This window comes from Pan troglodytes, chromosome 15 (assembly GCF_028858775.2).
Source record: "Pan troglodytes isolate AG18354 chromosome 15, NHGRI_mPanTro3-v2.0_pri, whole genome shotgun sequence".
NCBI classification, from domain to species: Eukaryota; Metazoa; Chordata; class Mammalia; order Primates; family Hominidae; genus Pan; species Pan troglodytes.
This window is the reverse complement of record NC_072413.2, coordinates 94,281,713-94,304,683: the sequence shown is the minus strand read 5'-3', so window position 1 is coordinate 94,304,683 and position 22,971 is coordinate 94,281,713. Positions and strand designations below refer to the sequence as shown.

The 22,971-nt window shown below is 38.6% G+C and overlaps 1 protein-coding gene across 5 annotated transcripts in view; it reads left to right on the top strand.

The window, feature by feature from the left end:
* ATG2B (autophagy related 2B) overlaps positions 1-21,366 on the top strand; it is an 82,062-nt gene extending 60,696 nt beyond the window's left edge. For 4 of the 5 annotated variants that reach the window (XM_009428416.5, XM_510152.8, XM_063793117.1 and 1 more), the window contains 9 exons: positions 508-609; positions 7,077-7,155; positions 7,471-7,678; positions 10,537-10,606; positions 10,950-11,032; positions 11,701-11,822; positions 12,047-12,201; positions 12,832-12,981; positions 16,632-21,366. In XM_009428416.5, the coding sequence (XP_009426691.4) occupies positions 508-609; positions 7,077-7,155; positions 7,471-7,678; positions 10,537-10,606; positions 10,950-11,032; positions 11,701-11,822; positions 12,047-12,201; positions 12,832-12,981; positions 16,632-16,862 (1,200 nt within the window). In that variant the 3' untranslated portion in view covers positions 16,863-21,366. Of the gene's footprint in view, positions 1-507; positions 610-7,076; positions 7,156-7,470; positions 7,679-10,536; positions 10,607-10,949; positions 11,033-11,700; positions 11,823-12,046; positions 12,202-12,831; positions 12,982-16,631 lie in introns of those variants that run through there. The other variant, XR_010151028.1, reaches the window with a different exon arrangement.
* Positions 21,367-22,971: the final 1,605 nt, after the last annotated feature.

Here is a 22,971-nt window from a genome sequence, read left to right as displayed (position 1 = left end):
TCTAAAGAGAGTCTACATCTTTCAGCAGTTTTTTTTTTCCCCCAACAGTGTCTCACTCTGTGACCCAGGCTGGAGTACAGATCGTGGTTCACTGCAGCCTTGACCTCCTGGGCTCAAACTAGCCTCCCATTCAACCTCCTGAGTAGCTGGGACTACAGGCATGCACCACCGTGCCTGGCTAATTTTTTGTTTTTTGTGGAGATGGGGTTTTCCTATGTTGCACAGGCTGGTCTGGAACTCCTGAACTCAAGTAATCCTCCCACCTTAGCCTCCCAAAGTGTTGAGATTACCGGCATGAGCCACCGCGCCCAGCCTTTAATCAGATTATTGATGGGGGCATGTGACCCAAAAATGTTTGATTCAGTCTTTTAAGGAAAGAGGGTAAACAATTCCTCTTTTTCTCATATGGTATAGGAATAGGAATTTTTCTTTTTTTTTCTTATTTTTAAAGAGAAGAAGGTCATCATATTATTGTGGAAAAATGTTATTCTCTTTCTTGCCTTGTAGTTGACAGTGAAAGCCTTACACGTGTGTCCAGAATCTGGCAGGTCCCCACAGGAGTGCTGCTTGAGAGTGTCGCTGATGCCGCTCCGCCTCAATATTGACCAGGTTTGTAGCATGAGCGTGATTCCTGCCGTTACAGTTAGATTAGACTGCATGTTCAGAATAAAGAAATTGTAATGTTTATCATTATTGAACTTTTATGGCGGTTACATATGTAAAGCAAACTTCTGATAAAGAATAGGGCAAATTCATTAGATGTTTGGAATCTGAACTGTGGGTGAGTAAACATCATTAGATGTTATTCCCCAGTCTCCTACTCATGGTGTGATGTAGACCTTAATACCTGCTTCTTGTTCTCTAATCCTTAAGCACTCTACTCCCAGTTCAGATATGCATACATTTTCAGAGAGTATTAGAGGATTCCCTGATGAATTGAATGCTGCTATGTCTTCATTGCAGCATCTGGAAGAGAATTCTTTCTGTGCTGGGCAAAATGACAAATGAGTAAATTGGTATACATAAAGAGGTCAGAAACAACAGAGATTTAGACTTTCCCTAAAAAAAACTGGAGTTGGGCACAGTGAAATCCACTTTCCCGTATTCTAGCAGGCATCCCATCAAATTCTTCTGGGCTTTGCTTTGACCCAGAGATCTGTTTAAAACATAGCTGGTGCCTCTTCCAGAAACTTTTTACCAGGATGTATGAAAATAGGATGCGCAGCCAAGGTATAGTAATAGAATGGCGAGAAGCATGGGTTTGGAGTCAGACCTGGGTTCCAGTCTTAGTTCTGTAGCTTTTACTAGTTGTATGGCTTCGGGTAAGTTACTGAACATCTCCAAGCCTTAGTTCCTTCACTGATAAAATGGGAGAAATAGTAATATGTGTATCATAATGCTTTTTAAAATGAAGATTAAATAAATCAGTGTGTGAAAAACATTAACTGGGTGCCTGACACACCAGGTTAGGGATCAGTAATGTTAACTGTTGTTATTTAATAACATAGCATATGATAATTGCAGAACATAAATGGAGTTTTTAACTAATCTGCTGTGAAATAACAAAACCTTCTTGACAGAAATTGTGTTGATATGAGCTCAGGTTTGGAAGTAGAGTATTTATTTGTGGGGTGGACGTTATTAATTTGCTTAAATAGTACTGGTTGAATAATGTTCATTAGTTGTTTAAATAAAACTTGAATAACTAAAAGCTGGTAACAAGTATTTCAAGACTGAGCTTAAATAATATTTATAAACAAAAAATAGGCGCTGTCTTAGAGAAAATGTACTGTGAAGTACAGAAGCTTAGCATAGCTCTACATTAATGCTTATAGCCTCTGACCTAGGTTAGACTTGCCAATCAGTACTTTATGTTTTATCATTATGAAAAGAAGATATTTTGATATCCATACTTTAACTAAATTTATCCATATATTGATTGGCCTAGTGGAAATACAATGAAATATTTGTGGGAAAATTGATCTGTGGCGATCACCAGTGTGAACAAGACTTCGAGTAAGATACATCTTTCTGGCATGACTTTACGAAACTTAGCAAGCCCAATTTTCTTTCTCCCCGCCACCGCCCCCCCCCCCCCCCCCCCCCCACACACACACACAGTGTCTCACTCTGTCACCCAGGCTGGAGTGTAGATCATGGCTCACTGCAGCCTTGACCTCCTGGGCTCAAACTATCCTCCCACCTCAGACTCCTGAACAGCTGGGATTATAGGCGCATACCACCATGTCCAGCTAATTTTCTATTTTTATTTTTTTGTAGAGACGTGGTCCCATTATGTTGCCCAGACTGGTCTTGAACTCCTGGGCTCAAGTAATCCTCCCACCTTGGCCTCCCAAAGTGCTGGGATTATAGGCATAAGCCACTGTGCCTACCCTAATTTTCTTTAATAGACTTTTAAATTTAATATTGAACATAATTTCTTATTTAGAACTATAAAGCATTATGATTTTAAAGTGGAGAGTTATTAATCTTAGAACCATCAGGGAAATAAATTTTATGACTACCCTGAGGAAGAACGAGAAATAATTCATTAAGACATAAAAGCTAGGAAAACAAAGCCACACCACAAATATGTAAGCGTTAATGAGGTATATCACCTGACACAAAAATTCTTTTCAGTTCGCCTCTTTTAAGATTGCTATACCATATTTTGGGATAGTAAATGGTCGTCTGAGTAGAAAATCAAATATTTTTGTTTATTTTTTCTTGTGAAAACAAATCAGTTGGTGAATGATAATGCTTTGAGTATTATTTTTCTAACTGAGCACATCCCCACTTATTCATCTTAATTGAATCATGTTAAGTATGAAAGCAACACATTATTCTTTCATGTTTTTGAAAAAGCTGCATTGCTATTGAAGGTAAGTGTAACTGCTTCCAAAGCTCAGTGTTCCCTTAGGGCAGGCAATAAGCATTGCAGATGGAATGAGTTCCATCTGGTGGATAAGTGGATGATGGAGGTCATACAGCTAGGCAGTTTGAGATTCAAAATAGGAAGGGGGCCGGATTTCCTGACTCTGCTAGCCTATTGTCCATTTTAGTTTTGTACTGCCTAGAACTCTGCAGGGAAAGCGTATCAATTCATTCAAGACCATTTGGTGAATGCCTGCCTTGTCCCAGGTTTTATATTAGGATGCTGGGGATACAAAGATGAATAAGACATCTCTATCTTCAAGGATCTCTTTATAGAAGACTGACATAAAAGAGATAGTTTTAATGTGCTGTGCTGAGTATAAGTGATACAGATAGGCATGGGATGGTATGCCTGACCAGAAGATGGCTCTTAACCTAGACTGGGAGTTTGGAAGGGTGAGGGATGCTCAGGAAAGGCTTTCTGGAGGTGGTGACATTCGAGGTGGGTCTTAAGGAGTGCAGTGGAGCTAGGCAGGTGAAGATTTTTGTAAAGATACCAAAAGCCTTACTCTGATTGTGGACTGGGATTGGGAGACCATTCTGCTAAGTAAGATAAGTAAGTGCTCAACCCAGGCTCTAGAGGATGAACATGGAGCAGCACCAGTTTACACAATTGTGTTTTTCATCATTATTGCTTCATTGCTTGAGTATGACATTAAAAGGAATTCTTTTAACACTGTAAGTCATAGTGCAGTATTAATATCCTTTATCATAGGATCTTCAAACTAGACATTTTACAAAGTTTAGCATAAACAATTTTTTAAAGTTTAAAAAAACTGATTGCACTGAGGTATAATTTACATACACTAAAATGCACAGCTTTTAAGTGTTCAGTGGAGGTTTCACAGATTTACACACTTGAGTAGCTACTACCCCAGTTGAGATATAGAACATTTTCCTTACCCTGAAGACTTCACTCATGTCCCTTTGTAGTTCATCTTCACCATCCCAAAGTGACTACTGACTGATCTTTTGGTCACCATAGATTAGTTTTTTCCTGTTCTGCAACTTCATGTAAATGGAATTGTACTTGGCTTCCTGTACTTAGCGTTAAGTCTTTGAGATCCATCTGTGTTGTAGCATGTATCCACTGTGATGTTTATTGCTGAGTAGGATTTTGCTGTGGATATACCACAGTTTATCTGTTTACCTGCTGGTTCATATTGAGGTTGTTCCATGGTTTTGGCTCTTAGGAATAAAGCTGTTAGGAAATTTATGTAGAAGTCTTTTTATGGGCATATGTTTTCATTTCTCTTGGTTGAATAAATACATATATAAGAGTAGAATTTCTGGGTCATAAGATAAGTATATGTTGAGCTCTCTTAAGAAGCTGCCAAACAATTCTTCACAGTGGCTGTTGCATTGCATATTCCCACCAATAGCCATGAGAGCTGCAGCTGCTTCATAGCCTTGCCAAACTTGGTATTGTCGTTCTTAAAATTTTAGCTGGTATGCTTTGTGTACACTGTGGTTTTAAATTGGATCTCCCTGATAACAGGTGATGCTGAGCATCTTTTTATGTGCTTATTAGCCATTTGTGTATTTTCTTTTGTGTGTCTGAAGTGTCTGTGTCTTGCTAGTTTTAAAATTGGGTTGTTTGGGTCGGGTGCGGGTTACTCATGCCTGTAATCCCACCACTTTGGGAGGCCAAGGCAGGAGGATTGCTTGAGCCTAGAAGTTTAAGATCAGCCTGGGCAACGTAGTGAGATCTTGTTTCTACAAAAAATAGAAAAACAATTAGCCAGGCATGGTGGTGCCTGCCTATATTCCCAGCTATTCAGGAGGCTGAGGTGGGAGGATCGCTTGAACTCAGGAGGTGGAGGCTGCAGTGAGCCATGATCGTGCTACTGTACTGCAGTCTGGGTGACAGAGCGAGACCCCCATCTGTAAAATAAAATAAAATAAAATTGAGTTGTTGGTCTTACTGATTTGTAAAGAGTTTAGCATAAATACCAAAATCAAAAAATTTTGAGAACATTTTAAAAAGCTGGTGATTAGTGGCCAGGTGCGGTGGCTCAGGCCTGTAATCTCAGCACTTTGGGAGGCCGAGGCGGGTGGATCACGAGGTCAGGGGTTTGAGACTCAGCCTGACCAACATGATGAAACCCCGTCTCTACTAAAAATACAAAAATTAGCTGGGCTTGGTGGCGGATGCCTGTAATCCCAGCTACTCAGGAGGCTGAGGCAGGAGAATTGCTTGAACCCGGGAGTCGGAGGTTGCAGTGAGCCGAGATTGTGCCACTGCACTCCAGCCTGGGCAACAGAGCGAGACTCTGTCTCAAAAAAAAAAAAACAAAAAAAGCTGGTGATTAGCATCTCTTTATCTGTTGTTTTGTGCATTTGTGGTGAAAAATGAGTAGAAACCATTGTATCTTTAGTCTCCCTTTTTTTTTTCTTAAAGAGGAAATTGATACCTGAAAATTTGCTGTCTTTTTGAAGGTAATCATGGAGTCCCACCATTTATGGCATTAAAATATCACCATCTAGTGGCCAAAGAATAGCATTTTATATGCTGTTAAACTGTAAACATGTAATATTTGGTATAATATGAATTATATATATTAAATGTGTATAATGGAAATAATATATAAAATACATACATGAATATATATGTAAAGCATAACAATATAATGAACAATTCATGAACCCACTACCCCGCTTCAGAATCAGAATATTTCCACTACTGACGAAACCACCTGCTTGTGCTGCAGTCCATTGCTTAGTCTCCCATATGCATGTTACCTAGGATATCCTTCTCATTTGCATCATTTGTACTTCTGAGATATGTGATCAGTAGACAGAGCTTTTGGAATTGTCAAACTGTTTTGGCGTGCCACTAAATATTTTGACCCTTCACATTGCATTTTGGCGCAGTATTAATGTTTTATATTAGTTTAGGTTTTTTGTTGTTGGGTGTTGTTTTTTTTTTTTTTTTTGAGACAGTGTCTTGCACTGTTGCCTGGGCTGGAGTGCAATGGCGCGATCTCTGCTCACTGCAGCCTCCGCCTCCCAGGTTCAAGTGATTCTCCTGCCTCAGCCTCCCGAGTAGCTGGGATTATAGGCACCCGCCACCACGCCTGGCTAATTTTTTGTGTTTTTAGTAGAGATGGGATTTCACTGTGTTGGCCAGGCTGGTCTTGAACTCCTGATCTCGTGATCTGCCCGCCTCAGCCTCCCAAAGTGTTGGGATTACAGATGTGAGCCACTGCACCCGGCCAGTTTAGGATTTTTTTTTAATGAAAGGAAAGAATAAGATCAGGCTCAGGCATATATACAAATATATCCTCGAAGATATATTTGTCAGTTTGAGTGAGATAGGCAAAACGAAGCTGCCTATAATGGGCAAATATGGCATGTACGTACAATGTGAAGACAGAGCCACGCAGTTTTTGTTTGTAATTATGTAATTTCAGGAGAGACCATACTGAATGGATTATTTTCATTATTTTGAATATCATGTTCAATGATGAAATGTATTAAGGCAATATAATGTATGAAAAGCAGAAGTTAAGTCATTTGGAACTTTGAAGACACTTAAAAGTGTCCACATGGTGAAACCCGGTCTCTACTGAAAATACCAAAAATTAGCTGGGCATGGTGGCGGGCGCCTGTAGTCCCAGCCACTTGGGAGGCTGAGGCAGGAGAATGGCGTGAAACCGGGAGGCAGAGCTTGCAGTGAGCCGAGATTGTGCCACTGCACTCCAGCCTGGTGACAGAGCAAGACTCCGTCTCAAAAAAAAAAGTGTCCAGCACATGATTGTTGGTAATATCACCACAATGCAGAATGAGAGCCAGGGCCAAGAGTGAGAGTGCTCCATTTCTAAGAAAACTCAAATGTACTTTGATTTAGTCCTTTTTACTTTTGTAATCTTTAACTTCTGTCTCTCAGTTTTCATACCTATAAATTAATTTCCTCATAAAGTTATGAGAATTAAAAGGGAAGTGTGTATCTGTGTGTGTGTGTGTGTGTGTGTAGTGGGGGGAAGAATAGGAATAATGACTAGCATAGAGAAAGAATTCAATAAATTGTAGCTATATTTGAACAATGAGTAAAATATATGCATTGAAGATACTTTGTTTCATAGTTTTAGAAATAGGTGATTTTTTTCTTCCTTAGTTAAAATTACATCTCTTAATTTTAGGATGCTTTGTTCTTCCTGAAGGATTTCTTCACAAGTCTTTCTACAGAAGTAGAGCTTCAGATGACTCCAGATCCAGAAGGTATTAAATATGTATAGTTTGAAAAGACTATACCAAGTACTTGGATTGATTTTAATTGTTATGAGGCTTTTTTGAGAATGTACTTACAATATTTATTCCCACTTACATAAATGTGTTCTGTGTTTATTTTTGTTGATTCACGAATGCTGTTTATATAAAAGTAATAATTTAAAAGGTGAAAGCAAATTTTCTCTGTAAAAAGAATCGTATTTTGATTAAATAAAATGTAGAAAAACAAATTAGATCAAGATTGATTTAAATGGTTGCTAAGAAGAAGCATATCTAATTTTTCAAACATGCACATTACATTTTCAGTTAAAAAGTCTCCTGGAGCTGATGTCACCTGCAGTTTGCCAAGGCATTTGAGTACCTCAAAGGAGCCAAATCTAGTTATTTCTTTCTCTGGGCCAAAACAGCCTTCCCAAAATGATAGTGCCAATTCAGTGGAAGTGGTTAATGGCATGGAAGAGAAGAACTTCTCTGCTGAAGAAGCATCTTTTAGGGATCAGCCTGTGTTTTTTAGGTAACTAATTTAGTTTTAATAGCAAATGAAGTTATTTTAGACTTTTGAAGATTGTTCTGTGATGTATGTGTGCTGGTAATCATGAGGTTCCATCAGCTTTTCTTTGCACTGCCAAATCATCAGCTGGTGTATTTATCTGTATGTGGTCCCCATCTAATTGCACCCCCCTTATTTGCACATAGTAACCTGGTTCCAAATTCATCTCTCTTTCAATTCTCTGGCAGGAATTTCCTTTTCTTCTAGCTTCTTCCTTCTTTTTCTCTCCTCTGTCACCTCTTTCCAGCACTGTTATGGTGTGTTTGTACCAGCCCAACAGGATATCATCCTTTTGCTTTTTTTCCTTTATGTGTCTCAACCTGGCTATGCCTGTCTGTCTTTTCCCTTGTGGGGATTTTCTACCTATTTTCTCTGTCTGCCCTTCCCAGTCATTATGTGTCTTTCCTGACCCTTCCCTCCCTGCTCAGTGGGCACTGTTGAGAGACCCAGGTCCGCTGTGCTGCTGCCGTCGGCTGTGACTGCTGCCCAACGGCTCGGCCAGCTCGAGCACAGCACACTGCAGCTTCCTTATTTACAGATCTGTTTGTTCTTCTCATCTTCTTTCTTTTCCAACACTTGATGGTAGGGATGGTGGCTTGGCCCTATGGGAAAGAGAAGGGACTGAAGATCAGTGCCCCCTTGTTATGAGGAGCAGTTACATCTTCCCTGATTTTCTGTGCTGCTTTCTCATATGTCCCGGGTTGCTGATTTCTCTCTTTCTCTCTAGGTTCTGAAGTTAGACTTTAGGCATGGGCCAAAGTCAGCAGTATTACTACTTGGAAGGGTTGTCACGTTTTAAATATTTTGCATAGTGATGAAAATAGGTAGAAAAAATGGAATATGATAATTGGAAAGATCTTGGAATAGATGATTCCTGGTGGTTCTAAATCTTTCCACCACCAAAGAAGGACCTTTTAAAATTAATTTCCTACATTGATCCTTTTATTTTTACAAAAACATGTATCTTAAGTGATAATATGCATTCTTATTTTATTAGTCACATTTATAAACTGCCAATTTGGTTTTTGTAAACATGGGCCTGAAAGCAAAGAATTTTGCCTTTTTTTTTTTAGCCCAGAGGAAGTAGGGTTACCCATTTATTTAGGTTTAAAAAGTACACAAGCCCTATACTTACTTAGGTAAATGTTTATTTTTTCCATTAGACTATTTAAAATATTGAGAATAGCTTATAGATTTTCATTTGTACTCTCAAAGGCTCCTAATCAGTGCCATAATCTAAATTACACACCTTACAAATGAGGAAGTGAATGCCCAGAGAGATGAGTTGACTTGCTCAAGACCACAGTTAGTGGCCAAGGCACGACTAGAACACAGATTTTCTTATCTCTAATCCAGAAAATCCAGTACAGTTTTTAGTAATGTCATGAGAGCCCCCTTCCTCCAAACATTTATTCATTTTACAAATATTTACTGAGCACTTAACTGTATGCCAGGTTTTGATCTAGGCACAAATGAACAAAGTAGAGAAAATATTTAATTGAGTTTACAAATTGAGATTACAAATAATTAAAATAAATGGTTTGTCCTATTAATATGTGCCATGGAGAAAAAAAAGAGTGAGAAAGGAGAGTATTGGAGGGCACTGGCCCGACAGCCAAGTGGAGCTGAGTATTCAGGGGCTGGGCGTGACCTGGGGTCTGAGGCTTCCGGTAGTGATTGGTGTAAATATAGCATCTCCATTTTGTTGTAGGCGCAGTGGACTTTGGTGAGATGGCTTAGGATGTAACCACCAACATTAATTTTGTGGGAAAACTGTTTTTCAAGTTCCAAACATTGTTTGCAGCCAACCTTTGGAAGCCAGATCATTTTGTTAGATGTGTACCATCAGTGTGCAACCAGCCCTCTATATCTAGAATTCTACATCTGAGATTCAACCAAAATATTAATTTAAAAAGGCAATAAAAATAATACAAATTAAAAATACAAAAATGATTTGCACAGCATTTACATTGTATTAGATACTATAATCTAGAAATGATTTAGAGTATATGAAAGGATATGTGTGGCATATATGCAAATACTATCCCATTTTATATACGGGACTTGAACATCAAGGGGTTTGGTATCCATAAAGGCCCTGGAAGCAATCCACTTCAGAAACCAAGGGACAATTGTATAATTATAATTTCATTCTCACACCGTTCCCTATATTTGTTTGTCGATAATTCTGTTTACTTAGAAGCATTAGTTTCAAGGATTCTCACAAAATTTAACAACGTAGGTGGCATTTTAACAATTTCTGAAGACTGAGCAGCAGAGAGTTCAAGTGACTTGCCCACAGTTGCATCTCATAGATGAACCTGGGGTTCATGCCAGGATTGCTGGCTCTGCTTTACCAGACAGTCAAAATAATTCCTTAGGCCTTCTCTTTATATTTCTTGGTCATGACTATCTGGTTTAATCTTGAAGGTTGCTTTTATTAATTTATTCTTTGAATGAATTATGAATATATATAAGAATAAATTTTTGTAAGTGTACATTATTTCATAAACTGAGAAAAGGTTTTTATTACATTTTATGTTAGTATTATTTTTATTTTCCTACACTATATAGACGTAACTAAGAAAAGCTTTTTGTGAGAAATGCAAATATAATAATATATGAGACGATTAACATCTGTTTAATTGTTATATTAGGAAAAGAGAGCTAAAAGACATTCTCTTTTATTTAGTTCTTAAGATATTTACATGATTTATTTTGTGGTTTTGTTTTTATTCTCCAATTGAACAAATTAATTTATATCTAATTTCACCTATTAGTAATTGTAAATGTAAATAACTCCCTCCTTCCTTTATCTTCAGAGAATTTAGATTCACGTCAGAAGTTCCCATTCGACTTGATTATCATGGCAAACATGTATCAATGGATCAGGTTGGGAAACTCTACAAATATACTCCACAAAATTATATGTTTCTCTAATGAGCTCGTTTTTATTTTTAACTTTGCTTTGTCATAGTTTATATATATATTTGAAATGAAGTGCAAGGTTTTTAAATTTAATTGTTTTTAGTGTAAATATTTACTTAAGTACCAAGAGTAAAATTTGGTATAAATTGGGTCATATGTATTGTAAAATATATTTTTTTACTGTAAATATTTTAAGTGTTTTAGTATCAATAATGACTACTGCTTTGACTTTCAAAATACTAATTATTTTAGATGTTGAGTCTCTTAATTTACAGTAAGGTTAATTTGGCCTTTTTTAATTTTGAAGGGTACGCTAGCTGGGATTTTGATTGGTCTGGCTCAGTTAAACTGCTCTGAACTAAAGCTCAAGAGGCTTTCCTATCGACATGGGTAAGTGAATTTATTATATGAAGCTTTAAGTGAAGTTATCAAAGTTAGTGTACAATAAATTTAAAAACTGAGTTTTCTTGGCATGCATACACAATTTTGCAGTATTTTATTTAGAGAGCTCATTTTTAGAGGACTCTTAAGATTTAGGCACTGATTTCTATTCTGAGGGATTAGAAGTAGTTTGAAAAGAGTAGTATTTGGAAAAAACAGTTATAGTTTGGGATATTTTAAATAATTTTCTAAGGTTGTAAATTAGCTTATTCAGTGAAAAGATTGGAAGTTCTTAGTAGCAATTACTGGCAATTTAGAAACTTTGGGTTAATCCTATGCCGAAGCCTTAAGATGTTCAAGAAATAAGAACATTGGAAAAACACACTAACACGTATTACCTGAGTCTTGTAGAAATTATTAACATTAGAATTGGATTTTATATATATATGTGTGTGTGTATGTATGTATATGTATATTTAGAGAAATTCAAGTTGTGAGTTAAAAGGATGATTTGTGTTTCTTTTTGATTTGAAAAATGTTAGCTGTTTTTGAAGCACCTGTAATATTTGCCCTTATAATTTGTAGATTTTGTTTTAAGTAAAAAAAAAAACCCTCAAACTAGTCTGTGTCTATAAATGTATTTCTCCTTTTGACATGCTAATAATCATTTGCTCTAGTTTACTAGGTGTTGACAAATTATTCTCATATGCAATCACTGAGTGGCTTAATGACATTAAGAAGAACCAGCTACCAGGAATCCTGGGAGGTGTTGGACCTATGCATTCACTAGTACAATTAGGTGAGTTTTCTTCTTTTTTAATCAAAAGATAAGTTATTTTTTCAGATCAGTAATTCTTATCCCTTTGAGAACTTAATGTGAGGACCATTAGTCTAGAAAACTCACATATGTGCTCGTATACACAAAACTTTGCCTCCAGTTTTAGGAGTTAAAAACCCCAGGGTTAGAATGATAGAAAAGTCTGAACTGTGGCACTGATGTTGATTTTGTGTTGACTGTTGTAGTACAAGGCCTAAAGGACTTGGTCTGGCTCCCAATAGAGCAGTACCGGAAGGATGGCCGCATTGTCAGAGGGTTTCAGAGAGGCGCTGCTTCCTTTGGTACCTCGACAGCGATGGCTGCTCTAGAACTCACAAACAGAATGGTTCAAACCATACAGGTATCTTTTTAGACTGCCTTAGTCTATCCAAAAAGAGCCATTGTGAAATGGTTGGGTCCTTTTGTTTTTAAAACAATACTGTGAAGATATACAAAATGTTGTGAGTAGATACTTTATTCGTAGTGATTTAATGTCATGCTTGTTTTATTGCTTAAATGTTTAGTGTTAAATAATTAGAATAAAGCAGTGGAATACAGTGTCAGATTTGTTTGCCTATTTCAGGTAAATTGTAAACATTAAGTTAGCAGAGGATTGATTTCACCATATTTGTATGAAAGGATCATAGCTAAATTTGAAGAAGGCGTTGTAGATTAAACAGAAGTATTAAAGATCATTCTAGTAAGTATTAAGCTCCATAGACTGGTGTGGAAATGTTGAGTGTTCTCAGTGAACAGAGGAGGGGCTAAAAATTTAGCTCAATCCAGGTGTTAGTTATTAATTTATACTTTTATGTTCTTGTTATAAAAGTCATCAATTCTTGAGGTAAAGAATTCAGATACGCAGAAGTGTCTTCATTAGGGTTTGTGAGTTCCTCTGCTCTTCCTCACTCCCTGTAGGAAGTGCTCTGCTGGTCCGTAACTCTTCAGACTTTCTTCTAATTCATTTCTTCCTTTTGACAAAATGATCCAGGCAGCTGCAGAGACTGCTTATGATATGGTGTCTCCTGGTACCCTTTCTATCGAGCCCAAGAAGACCAAAAGGTTTCCTCATCATCGGTTAGCCCACCAGCCAGTAGACCTGAGGGAAGGTGTGGCCAAGGCCTACAGTGTTGTGAAAGAGGTAATTGAATACTTGGGTGGACACATCAGAACCCTTCTGTGTGCTTTCCCAACTTTCACCTAAAGAGCATTTAATGGCTTAAATTTATTCTGTAGAAATCCCTGGGAGCAGAATGGCAACTGCCGCTAATAACATGTGCCCATATCTGTGTGAGGTGACGGAAAAGGGCCAGTCTGGGACCAATAGGCTGACAGGAATACTAGTGATTGCGTGGGTGGATGGATTCTCTCTCACCTGCAGAAGCGCTCAGGGAGTGATAGAAACAAATGCCGTGTGATCGCTGTCTAGGTTTAACACATTTATACTCTGCCCTGCTTACCTCAGATTTGCTTAAGAACTAGAACTTTTCAGATGAATCTCCCACCCTGATCCTATTCCCATGCCTTCACTATGCTGAACGTGGAACATATTTTTTTGTACATGTTTTTATATAGTTTTATTATATAAGTATGTATTTATAAGCAAAACATACTAGTGTTAATGTTTTAAAAGTTTCCATAAATGGTGTTATGTGTCTCATTCTGCAACTTATTTCAAGATAGATCCATGTTAATCTTAATCCATGTAGGTCTAATTTCCACAGTTTTATGGTATTTCACTGTATGAATATATCATAATTTATTTATTTTCCTGTTGGTGGACATTCAGTTTCCATTTTTCCCCTGAAACACCACTATGGGGAGTGCTCATTTAACTGTCTTTTTGTTCATATGTACAAGAAATTCTTTAGGGTCACCTGGGGAGTAACTGTTGGAATCTCGACATGTATTAAGCATTGCTGAATTGCTCTCTGACACGGTTGTGCCAGTGAACCCTGTTTTTTTTTTGTTTTTTTTTTCTGGGTGTTGTCAGGGTCATTCCCTGGCATACTCTTTTTGACATTCTTTTTAATATGACATAAGGGAGTTTGAGGTCATTTGACTTATGATTTGAGTTTTAGGATTTCATGAAAGATATTTTTCTCAGTCATATTCTAACAACAGTCAGACGTGCCTAGGATGGTCTTTTACTTGAGAAAAGTAGCCTCTGTGGTCCCAAACGGCAGGAAGTCCATGAAGGTAGGGCCCCAGGAAATGTATTAGTGGATAAATAAAGGTAAGACCAATGGTCAGCTTTGAAAAAAAGATTTACTGGGGAGAATAAAGAGATAATTACCAGTGAGATTTGCTCCTGCAGATGTCAGGATTGAGCCAGCTATCAATAGGCTAAAATTAGATCTGTGAAACAGACACTGGGGTTAGTAAGGGCAGTGGGCAGTAAGATGTAATAGCAGTTTGATTTAACAACTTGTGAAATGGTTGCCTAATTTAATCTATATTAATTTTAAAATAAACGTGTGCTTACTTTGTGCCAAATATATGGTAATCACCATTAGAGATAGGCGATATTTCTAATTTACAGATGAGGAAACGGGTTCTGCCAGACAGTGGCCTCCCCCAAGTACCACAGAGAAAAGGGAGTGGAGCCAGGATTGGAACTGGGTATTTGGGTTTAAAGTTTAGTTCTCTTTCTCTAAGCTGTCACTAGGAAGAATGAGGGAAGGGAGGGTGAGATTAATAAGTGTGGATTGAGATGGTAGGATGTGCTTGTTTGGACTTACTCTGGATTCTCTATTAAAGTTAAAAAAAAAAAAGTTCCTAAGTGGTGCTTGGTATTTCTTTTCCATTTTAGATGTCAGTAAGTCAAAGATGAAGAGAAAATGCCTTGTGTGTGTCATAGATAGGCTCATCTTTTAGATCAGACGTTGGCAGACTAGGCTGCAGGGTAGACTGGCCATGCCTCTTTTGTATGGGCCTTTGAGCTAATAATAATGGTATTTACAATTTTAAAGGATTGTAAAACAAAACAAAACAAAAAATAAATAACAGAGACCATGGCCCACAAATACCTTCTATGTGGCCCTCACATAAAAAGTATGTCAACCCCTACTTACATAGTTCTATTTGGTGGTAGTCAGGCACTTATGAGGGTGGCAGTAGGAATTATTTATTGAACACTTACTGTCTTCCAAACTCTGTCAAGCTCTTGAGATGAATTATTTAATTCTAACAATCACCATAGGAGGAAGGCAGCATTTTAATTCCCTGTTTAAATGACTTATCTAAGGTCACACAGCTAAATAATAGGGCTGAGACTGGAATTTACTTCTGTTGTCTGCAAATGTAGTGGTGGTCTGCCTCGTACTCTACTCATCTACTCCTGTTTATCGCGGGTGGGATAGGGAGGAGAGCTGGTGGAGAGGGGAGGGAGATGGTGCAGGGAAATGTACAAGTTGTAAACATTGTTGTGCTCATGGTTTCTCTTATTGGCTGTTATCCTCTAGATAGTTTTTAAAGTAGTACTTATTATTTCTTTGAGTTTTTCTGGACACGTTTTTTTTTTTTTTTTTTGAGATGGAGTCTCGCTTTGTTGCCCAGGCTGGAGTGCAGTGGCATGATCTCGGCTCTCTGCAAGCTCTGCCTCCTGGTTCACGCCATTCTTCTGCCTCAGCCTCCCAAGTAGCTGGGACTACAGGCGCCTGCCACCACGCCCGGCTAGTTTTGTGTATTTTTAGTAGAGACGGGGTTTCACTGTGTTAGCCAGGATGGTCTTGATCTCCTGACCTCGTGATCCGCCTGCCTTGGCCTCCTAAAGTGCTGAGATTACAAGCGTGAGCCACCGCGCCCGGCCTTCTGGACATCTTTTTTATTGCTCTGTGGTATTACGTTTTTGCCAGATATACTGGGTAGATAGGACGCTCTTGTTAACTTGCCAAAATGATGGCTAGATTCTGGGTTAGGACAAGGTCCTTGATTTCCCTGGAGAACTCAAAGTTCCTTTATGCTGTCCCCATCACTGAAGCTGTCACAATAATATAATAATAATAATGGAATGTTGCTTTGAGTTCCCTAGGGATTTCTGAGTTAGATAAATGGTAAAGATTCAGAAGTCATGTGAAGTTTTACCACATTGGTTTGACCTACATGTTTGTATATTCAGCTTCAAAGCTCAGAAGTCATTACTAGCATAGAGACTGAATAAATGAAAAAGAAAGCTTAGCAATCATCATTATTTTATTATGTTGTGAGAAAGATGGAAAATGCTACCAAAGTTTTGTTGAGAATTATTAAACATGTTCCTGCTTTTTGTTCTCAGAATTCTCAAATCCAATAAAATGTTCTATTTAGCTTTTTATCTTAATTGAATTTTCCATTTTTTTCCTAATACATAGCCAGTAATTTAAAGCAAATTCAGTAATTTCCCAGAGCTTAGTAGAATTAGGTTGAATCAAAGGGAACTATCACCATATTTCTTTAGTGAATATATTCAAGAAGCTTTGTTTGCCAAGTTTGATTTAACTGGAGTGATTAATAGTACCAGCAAAGCCCGTATTTCTGTCTTCCCAATGCGAAATTTTAGTTTACCTACATTTTCCACACACTAGTGTCACAACAAAATACTAAGTCATAATTGCCTCTTTCCCTTATAGTTAGAATTCTGTCATTAAAAATAATAATCCTGGGTTGTCTAAAAGCATGGCATTTTTTTTTGTCTGGTTACAAACATAATGTTACCTGCTTTAAAAGTGTGTACTGCAGGATAGCTTAGACAGTTTTCCGACCAGAGTTTGTTCACTGCCCTCCTCTCTCCTACCTCCCACCTCTACGCAGGGAATCACAGACACGGCTCAGACCATTTATGAAACTGCGGCTCGAGAACACGAGAGCAGAGGGGTGACTGGTGCCGTGGGCGAGGTTCTGCGCCAGATTCCTCCGGCAGTGGTGAAACCTCTGATTGTTGCCACAGAAGCAACGTCAAACGTGCTGGGTGGCATGAGAAACCAAATTAGGCCAGATGTCCGGCAAGACGAGTCACAGAAATGGCGCCACGGGGATGACTGATGGCTTGGAACTGACAGTGTGAAGATAAGGAGAGTGGAACCAGGAGCTCAGAGTCCTGACAGCAGCTTCAGAGGAAGCTCGTTTAATTTTATTGTGCTCATCTCAGGAACAAAAGCATTTTTTAGTTAAATAATTTAACATCAAAACAACATGCAACCAAAAACTTCTGACATTTATAGTTGATACTTGCCTATAGAAATGTTTGGTGGCTGGTGTCAAAGGTCCTTAAAGCATTTGCTGCCAAGTTAGTGGAAGGCTCACTTTTGTTAAGATGACTGTAATTCTCCTTGTTACCGACGAGAGATCATTGGAAGCTGCCTTCTAACACTTTATGTAGCTCTGTGGAGTTGAATTTTCTTAAGGTTTAAAAAGAATCACAGCTTCAGAACTTTTAACTGAAAATGAGAGACAGAAGCCACAGGGGAAGCAAAGCAAATAGGATTTTCAATATAAATATCAGTGTGGAAAAATAGCCTATTCTGTTGAATTTAGCGTTCATGCACTTGAGAACAACATTATTTCCATTTACTCCGAAAATCCTTCTGTGGGGGTTTGAGAAAGTGAATGTTGCAGACATGTTCTGTTGTGTTGCACTTTATCCTGTGTTTATGTGTATGTGTTTTTAGATTAATTCAAGTTGTGTGCTATATTTCTTGTATAATTTACAAAGTTACACAAAATATAAAGAGCAGTAAACTTGTTTTTGGCAAAGTTTTTGGCAAAGGAAGGTAACTTCAATGTAATAGCTTCCTTTAAGAGTACAGGAAAATGCATTCTATAATGAAGTGGGGCCCATGTAATTGTTTATATTTTCAGTTTTAAGCAGGTATAGTGCAGGCTTGTTAGGAATGTGTGGAAGGGAAGATTGGAAGTGATTTTTCCTCTTTTAAAAGTAAACAAAATTCTTCAAATATGCCCTAGTTAACTATTTCAGCATACCATTTTTACTTGGTTAACAGTGTACATTTTGATAACCTATCAGGAACGAATAAAGTATTTTTATTTAAAGGTGATATTGTTTTATGCTTCCATGAATATTTTGCTTTTCTTAGAGCATATTCATAGATGCAGTACTGTGATTTACCACAAGATAATTGGGAACACTTTCTCAAAATCGATTTTGGTTAATATCAGGTAAATCATTACCTAGGAGTAAGAGGGAAATTGTTGTCAATTCCTGACTTTAGATTGATCCAGCAGAAAGAAAAGGTGGAACTTTGTATATATCCACTGTTGAAAGTTGCATGACCTGACTTCCTGTTTTCTAAAGTTGGGGGAATATTATTGAACTTCGATTTCAGAACTGCATTTCAATTTGGGGCTTGGAAAATGTAGTTAAATCAATTTTATTCTCTAAATTTTCTAAGCAGGAAAGCAATGTAAACCAAAAATCAAAATGTTTAGAATTTATAAAAGTGGGGTTATATAGTTTTTAATTTTAGTTTCCTTTTTACCGCCAAAAAACTTAAAAAGACAACAGCGTAACCACCTGTTTAAGCACCATGGGACCATCTCTTATTCGGGTAGAGCCTGGTCCTGGCGACACACTAACAGGAAGGCGTGCTGTGTTACCGGGAAGGCGCCTCTGGCTGTGGGGTGCGTTCTGACCACCCCGCTCAGATGCCAGCATTTTCCATTTGCCCTTAAGGAAACTTGCTATGTGTGTTAACCCAGTTATGATTAGTCAAACTGGAAAACACTTGATCAAACTTAAAATTGTAAAATCTGTCTAACTTTTAAATATACTTTCCACAGTTGTACTTAAGTTCAGTTAACTACAGTATAGAGAAAAATAATTATTCTCTTCTTTGCACTCGGAGTTGCAAACAAATTAAGTTTACAAATCTCATTTAAACATATATCTTTGTAATGTAATCTCCACGGTTCTTTCTTTGTTCTACCCTCCTGCACCTGTTGTCGATGTAATCATTTTGGGAACAGAAACGTTGTGTCTCAAAAAGATTCATTGTCAGTTCAGCCAAGATGTTCTTTACCTGAGATTCTGGAAAGATGTTTATCTATATCGGAACACTTCTACATTATTAAATGTCCTTAAGCTTTTTCTTTTTTACAAGTGTCTTTTCAGACTTTTGTGTTGTGATGACACAGTAGAAAGAGCGTGGCTAGAATCCGTGGTTTGTCACATCTGCAGCTTACCAAACGGATGACTTGTCCAGGACATCTGATCCCTGTAAGCCTCAGCATCCCTCCTGGTAAATGGAGGGTTTTTTACGACAAAGCCCAAGCAGGGGTTTTGGATGATTAGGCTGTGTGTGCGTGTGAGAATGATCACATGTGGCGTCATGCTTTGTACAGAGCCTCAGACCACTGGGCCTTGTCCAGTGAGAGTCCTCTCTGGCGACATCACACGCGGAGCAGCCAGGGGCCACCTTAGATCTCAGATCTCTCAGAGCAATACTTTTCTGAACTGCCACTGTGCCTGCATGGTTGGGTTTGGTGTCATGCTTCTGACTAGAGTAGATTGTGCATGTCCACCAGTGATATGTTGAGTCCTTACAGTTACCCCCATGGAGTCCCATAAGCAGCTCCATTGAGATCTGTCAGCAAGTTGCAGGACCCCACAATGTTCTGACATGTTAAGACCCCCTTACATGACGAGTAGAGAGGCAGCTGAGGCCACAGCTGTGTCTTCCTCTTCAATGGAGCTAACTTGGAACCCCCCGTTTTCCCTTCCTTTCTGCCCACCACTGAACATTGCCTTTTAGATAACTCAGTGTTTCTTCTAGATGTCATAGCAATAGACTTTCACTTTCATGAAGTTTGGGTACGATTTGGATTCTCACTTAAGTACATATATTTATCAATATTTTTATAAGGCAAAGTTCACTTTAAAAATCTTTCCAAGTAGCAGTGTGCCTAAGATGGCAAAATACTAAAAACTGGTGTTTCCTGCTCCTGTTGTGTGTCACTTTTCAAGCCGATTGAAATATTTCTGGCTTTTAGGGCATTACTTTTTAACTATCTCCTTTAAAAACGATGTTCTGTAGGTTTAGTGTCTTTGTTCAGTTCCAAAAGAGTCCAGACAACTGTGTCTGCCCCTGCAGAGGCTGTTTGTCCAAAGGCAGCGTGCCGCTTCCACCAGAACGCAGACAGCAGGGGAGCGGAATTCTAAAGAAGTGACTTAAAATGAGGAATCCCCAATTGCACTAAATGGTTTCAGGATTGACTAATCATTGTCTTAACATTAACTCAGATTTTCGATGTGTAAAGAGCTGTGTGACTTGGCGTCTGAGAGATCCCTCTGCTTTGCTTTGCTTCAGAGTCCTCGCACCCGCATCCTCAGAACTGTGGGGCATGGTGGGCTCTAACGAGCACTCCCCTTCTGTTTTCCTTCATTACTTTTGACCTACTTAAGACTTCAGAGAGAATGTCCGTCAAGTTCTTTTCTCCATCAAGTTCTTTAAGTTCCTTGAAAGGAAGGGACTGTGCAAACACAAAGCAATATTCTTTTGTATCTGCAAATGCATCAGCTGGACATACCAATTGGTATCAAATAGAATAAAATCAAATATAAATTTTTGAGTCTTAGGTTAAAAAGGAAAGTTATTTGTATAGTTTATAGATAATGAAGGAAAAATTTCTTTTTCATTGCAGGAAATCTTGTTTACTGGAAGGTAGAGTCACTCTTTTCATATAAGACAAGTGCTTTAATGCCAACTTCTTTTTATCTCAACATTTCAGGATCATGCTAGGCACACTGCCCCCTTGAATAGACATTATATGCACAGTTGCAAGTCAGCCAATGTTTTTATTCAGAAGTATTTTCCCCCCATTATAGTGCCTGCATATCAGAGATACAAAAAGCATCCAACACACTACCGTAATAGGCTTCTTTGGGGATGAGAAATTTGAGTCTCAACAACTCAAGAGTTTGAGATGTCAGCTTTTTTGGTAAACGTAGGTGTTAGAGGTATATTTTGCTTTCCTACAACAATTGATGGGCCCTTGATTTCAAGCATGTTGCTTCATAGGAAGCACCAGAGTGCCATCTGCTGTATTTCAAGAGATTGTAAATGTCATCTCAGCTGGCTCAGTTATATCTCTAATGTCCCGGGTAGCAGCACCTCCCTCTAAAAATATGTTTACTTCGCTGTTTCACTTGTATTTTGTGTATACAAAATGGCAGCTTCTGATTTCTAGTTGGATTTGTCTTGCATTGTTTGTATAACTTGCTAGTCACCCAGGGCTATTTGCTTTTTGATTGAGAAATTTGGTAGGGGTGTCTAGTTCAGCTTTTATGTTGATCCATCCTGACTTATTTTAGACATTGAATTTATCTCACCACAAGTAAAAGAACATATGTGTATTGACTGTCTTTGCTAAGTTTCCTAATTTTTCCTAATTATGGCAATTATGGATGTGAATAAGAATACTGATGCTGTACAAGTATTTTTGTGGAAATGTACCTTGTTAATGTGACTATTTAAATAATATGAAAATAAGAATACTCTTGAAGAAAAAATTAAAATATTTACTCTTTGGATTTTGCTTTAAACACTCTTGTCTTTCACCAAGAAGTGTTCCCAAAACTTGTGTAAAATACTTATTGGGGTGGGGTGTACATCTGCCTCAGACCTTGTTATTGGGAAATGATGTTCCAGTGCCCCTGATGCTTCTGATAGCAGATCTTGGGTCTGTCTGCTACTGATTGCTGAGCTGTATGGAGTTTTAACAGTTCTTCCCTCCCCGCTTTGGATTTTAGTCCCTCTATTAGTTATCCTATCCCTGCAATAAGGACTTGCAGCAAACACACCTCCTAGTTTGATCTCACGAAACTGATAACTATTTGGAGGAGTATTTTTACTTATGAAGGGAATATTTTAAAGACATACTTATTTTTATTTTATTTATTTATTTTTTCAGACGGAGCTTTGCTCTTGTTGCCCAGGCTGGAGTACAGTGGAGCAATCTCAGCTCACTGCAGCCTCCACCTCCTGGGTTCAAGCGATTCTCTTGCCTCAGCCTCCCGAGTAGTTGGGATTACAGGCACCTGCCACCACGCCCCGCTAATTTTTTGTATTTTTAGTAGAGACAAGGTTTCACCGTGTTGGCCAGGTTAACCTCAGCCTGGTCTCAAACTCTTGACCTCAGCCTCCCAAAGTGCTGGGATTACAGGCATAAGTCACCATGCCTGGCCAGACATACTTATTTTTAAGGGCAATTTACTTTAAAAGATTTTGTTGTGACAGATGTCACTATATAACATCCACTTTGAACAATTAGGGAAAAATGATAAGTCACACTTCACCCATGGCTCTTGTTGAAAAAAGGGATGGGGACAATTGTGAGATGCTTACTGTGTGCCAAGTATCCTACTGTCTTCTTTTTATAATTTCACAGCCCCCGCTCAGAGGCAGGAAAACAGTTACATCTGTTTTCCAGATGAGGAGACAGGTTCAGAGAGGTCAAGAAACTTGCTCGCCGTCACATGGTTTGACTCCCAGACCTCATGCTCTTCCCAGGACTTCATTTAAGAAAAGCTTGGAGCAGTTACCTAACTTAGCAAAAAGTCTTCACTAATTGGGAAACCACAGAATTTTGCTAGAAGATTGAGATTAAAGGCTCTTAGAATATTTGAGCAAGAAAATGTGCTTGATCTCTTCCCGGCGTCTCCAGCCCCTTTCCCCTCTTCTGGCTGTGCTTAGCCACCCTAGCGGTTCAGTTCTGCATGCCCGTGAGTAGGGGTTAGCACCACCTGGAAGATTTCTTTCTATAAATGCTGCACTGCAGGCCACAGTCAACACTGATTAAAGCAAAATCTCAGAATGGGGCTAAAGTGGGGTTTCTCCACCTCAGCAGTTGACATTTGGGACCAGCCTGTGCATTGTAGGATGCAGGGGATGTTGACACCCTCCCACCCCCCGCTGGCCTCTGGCCACTGGATGCCAGTAACAAACTCCCCTCCCCCAGTTGTGACAACCAAAGATGTCCCCAGACGTGGCCAAATATGCCAAATATGACAAAAAGCCCCTGTTAAAAAATCACTGGGCTAAGAGCTCTCCTGGGGAAAATCATGCACAGCCTGGGGCAAGAACACGCTGTGGCCGCCCCAACTCGGATGCTCTGTCTGGATCTCTGGCTGTTCCTG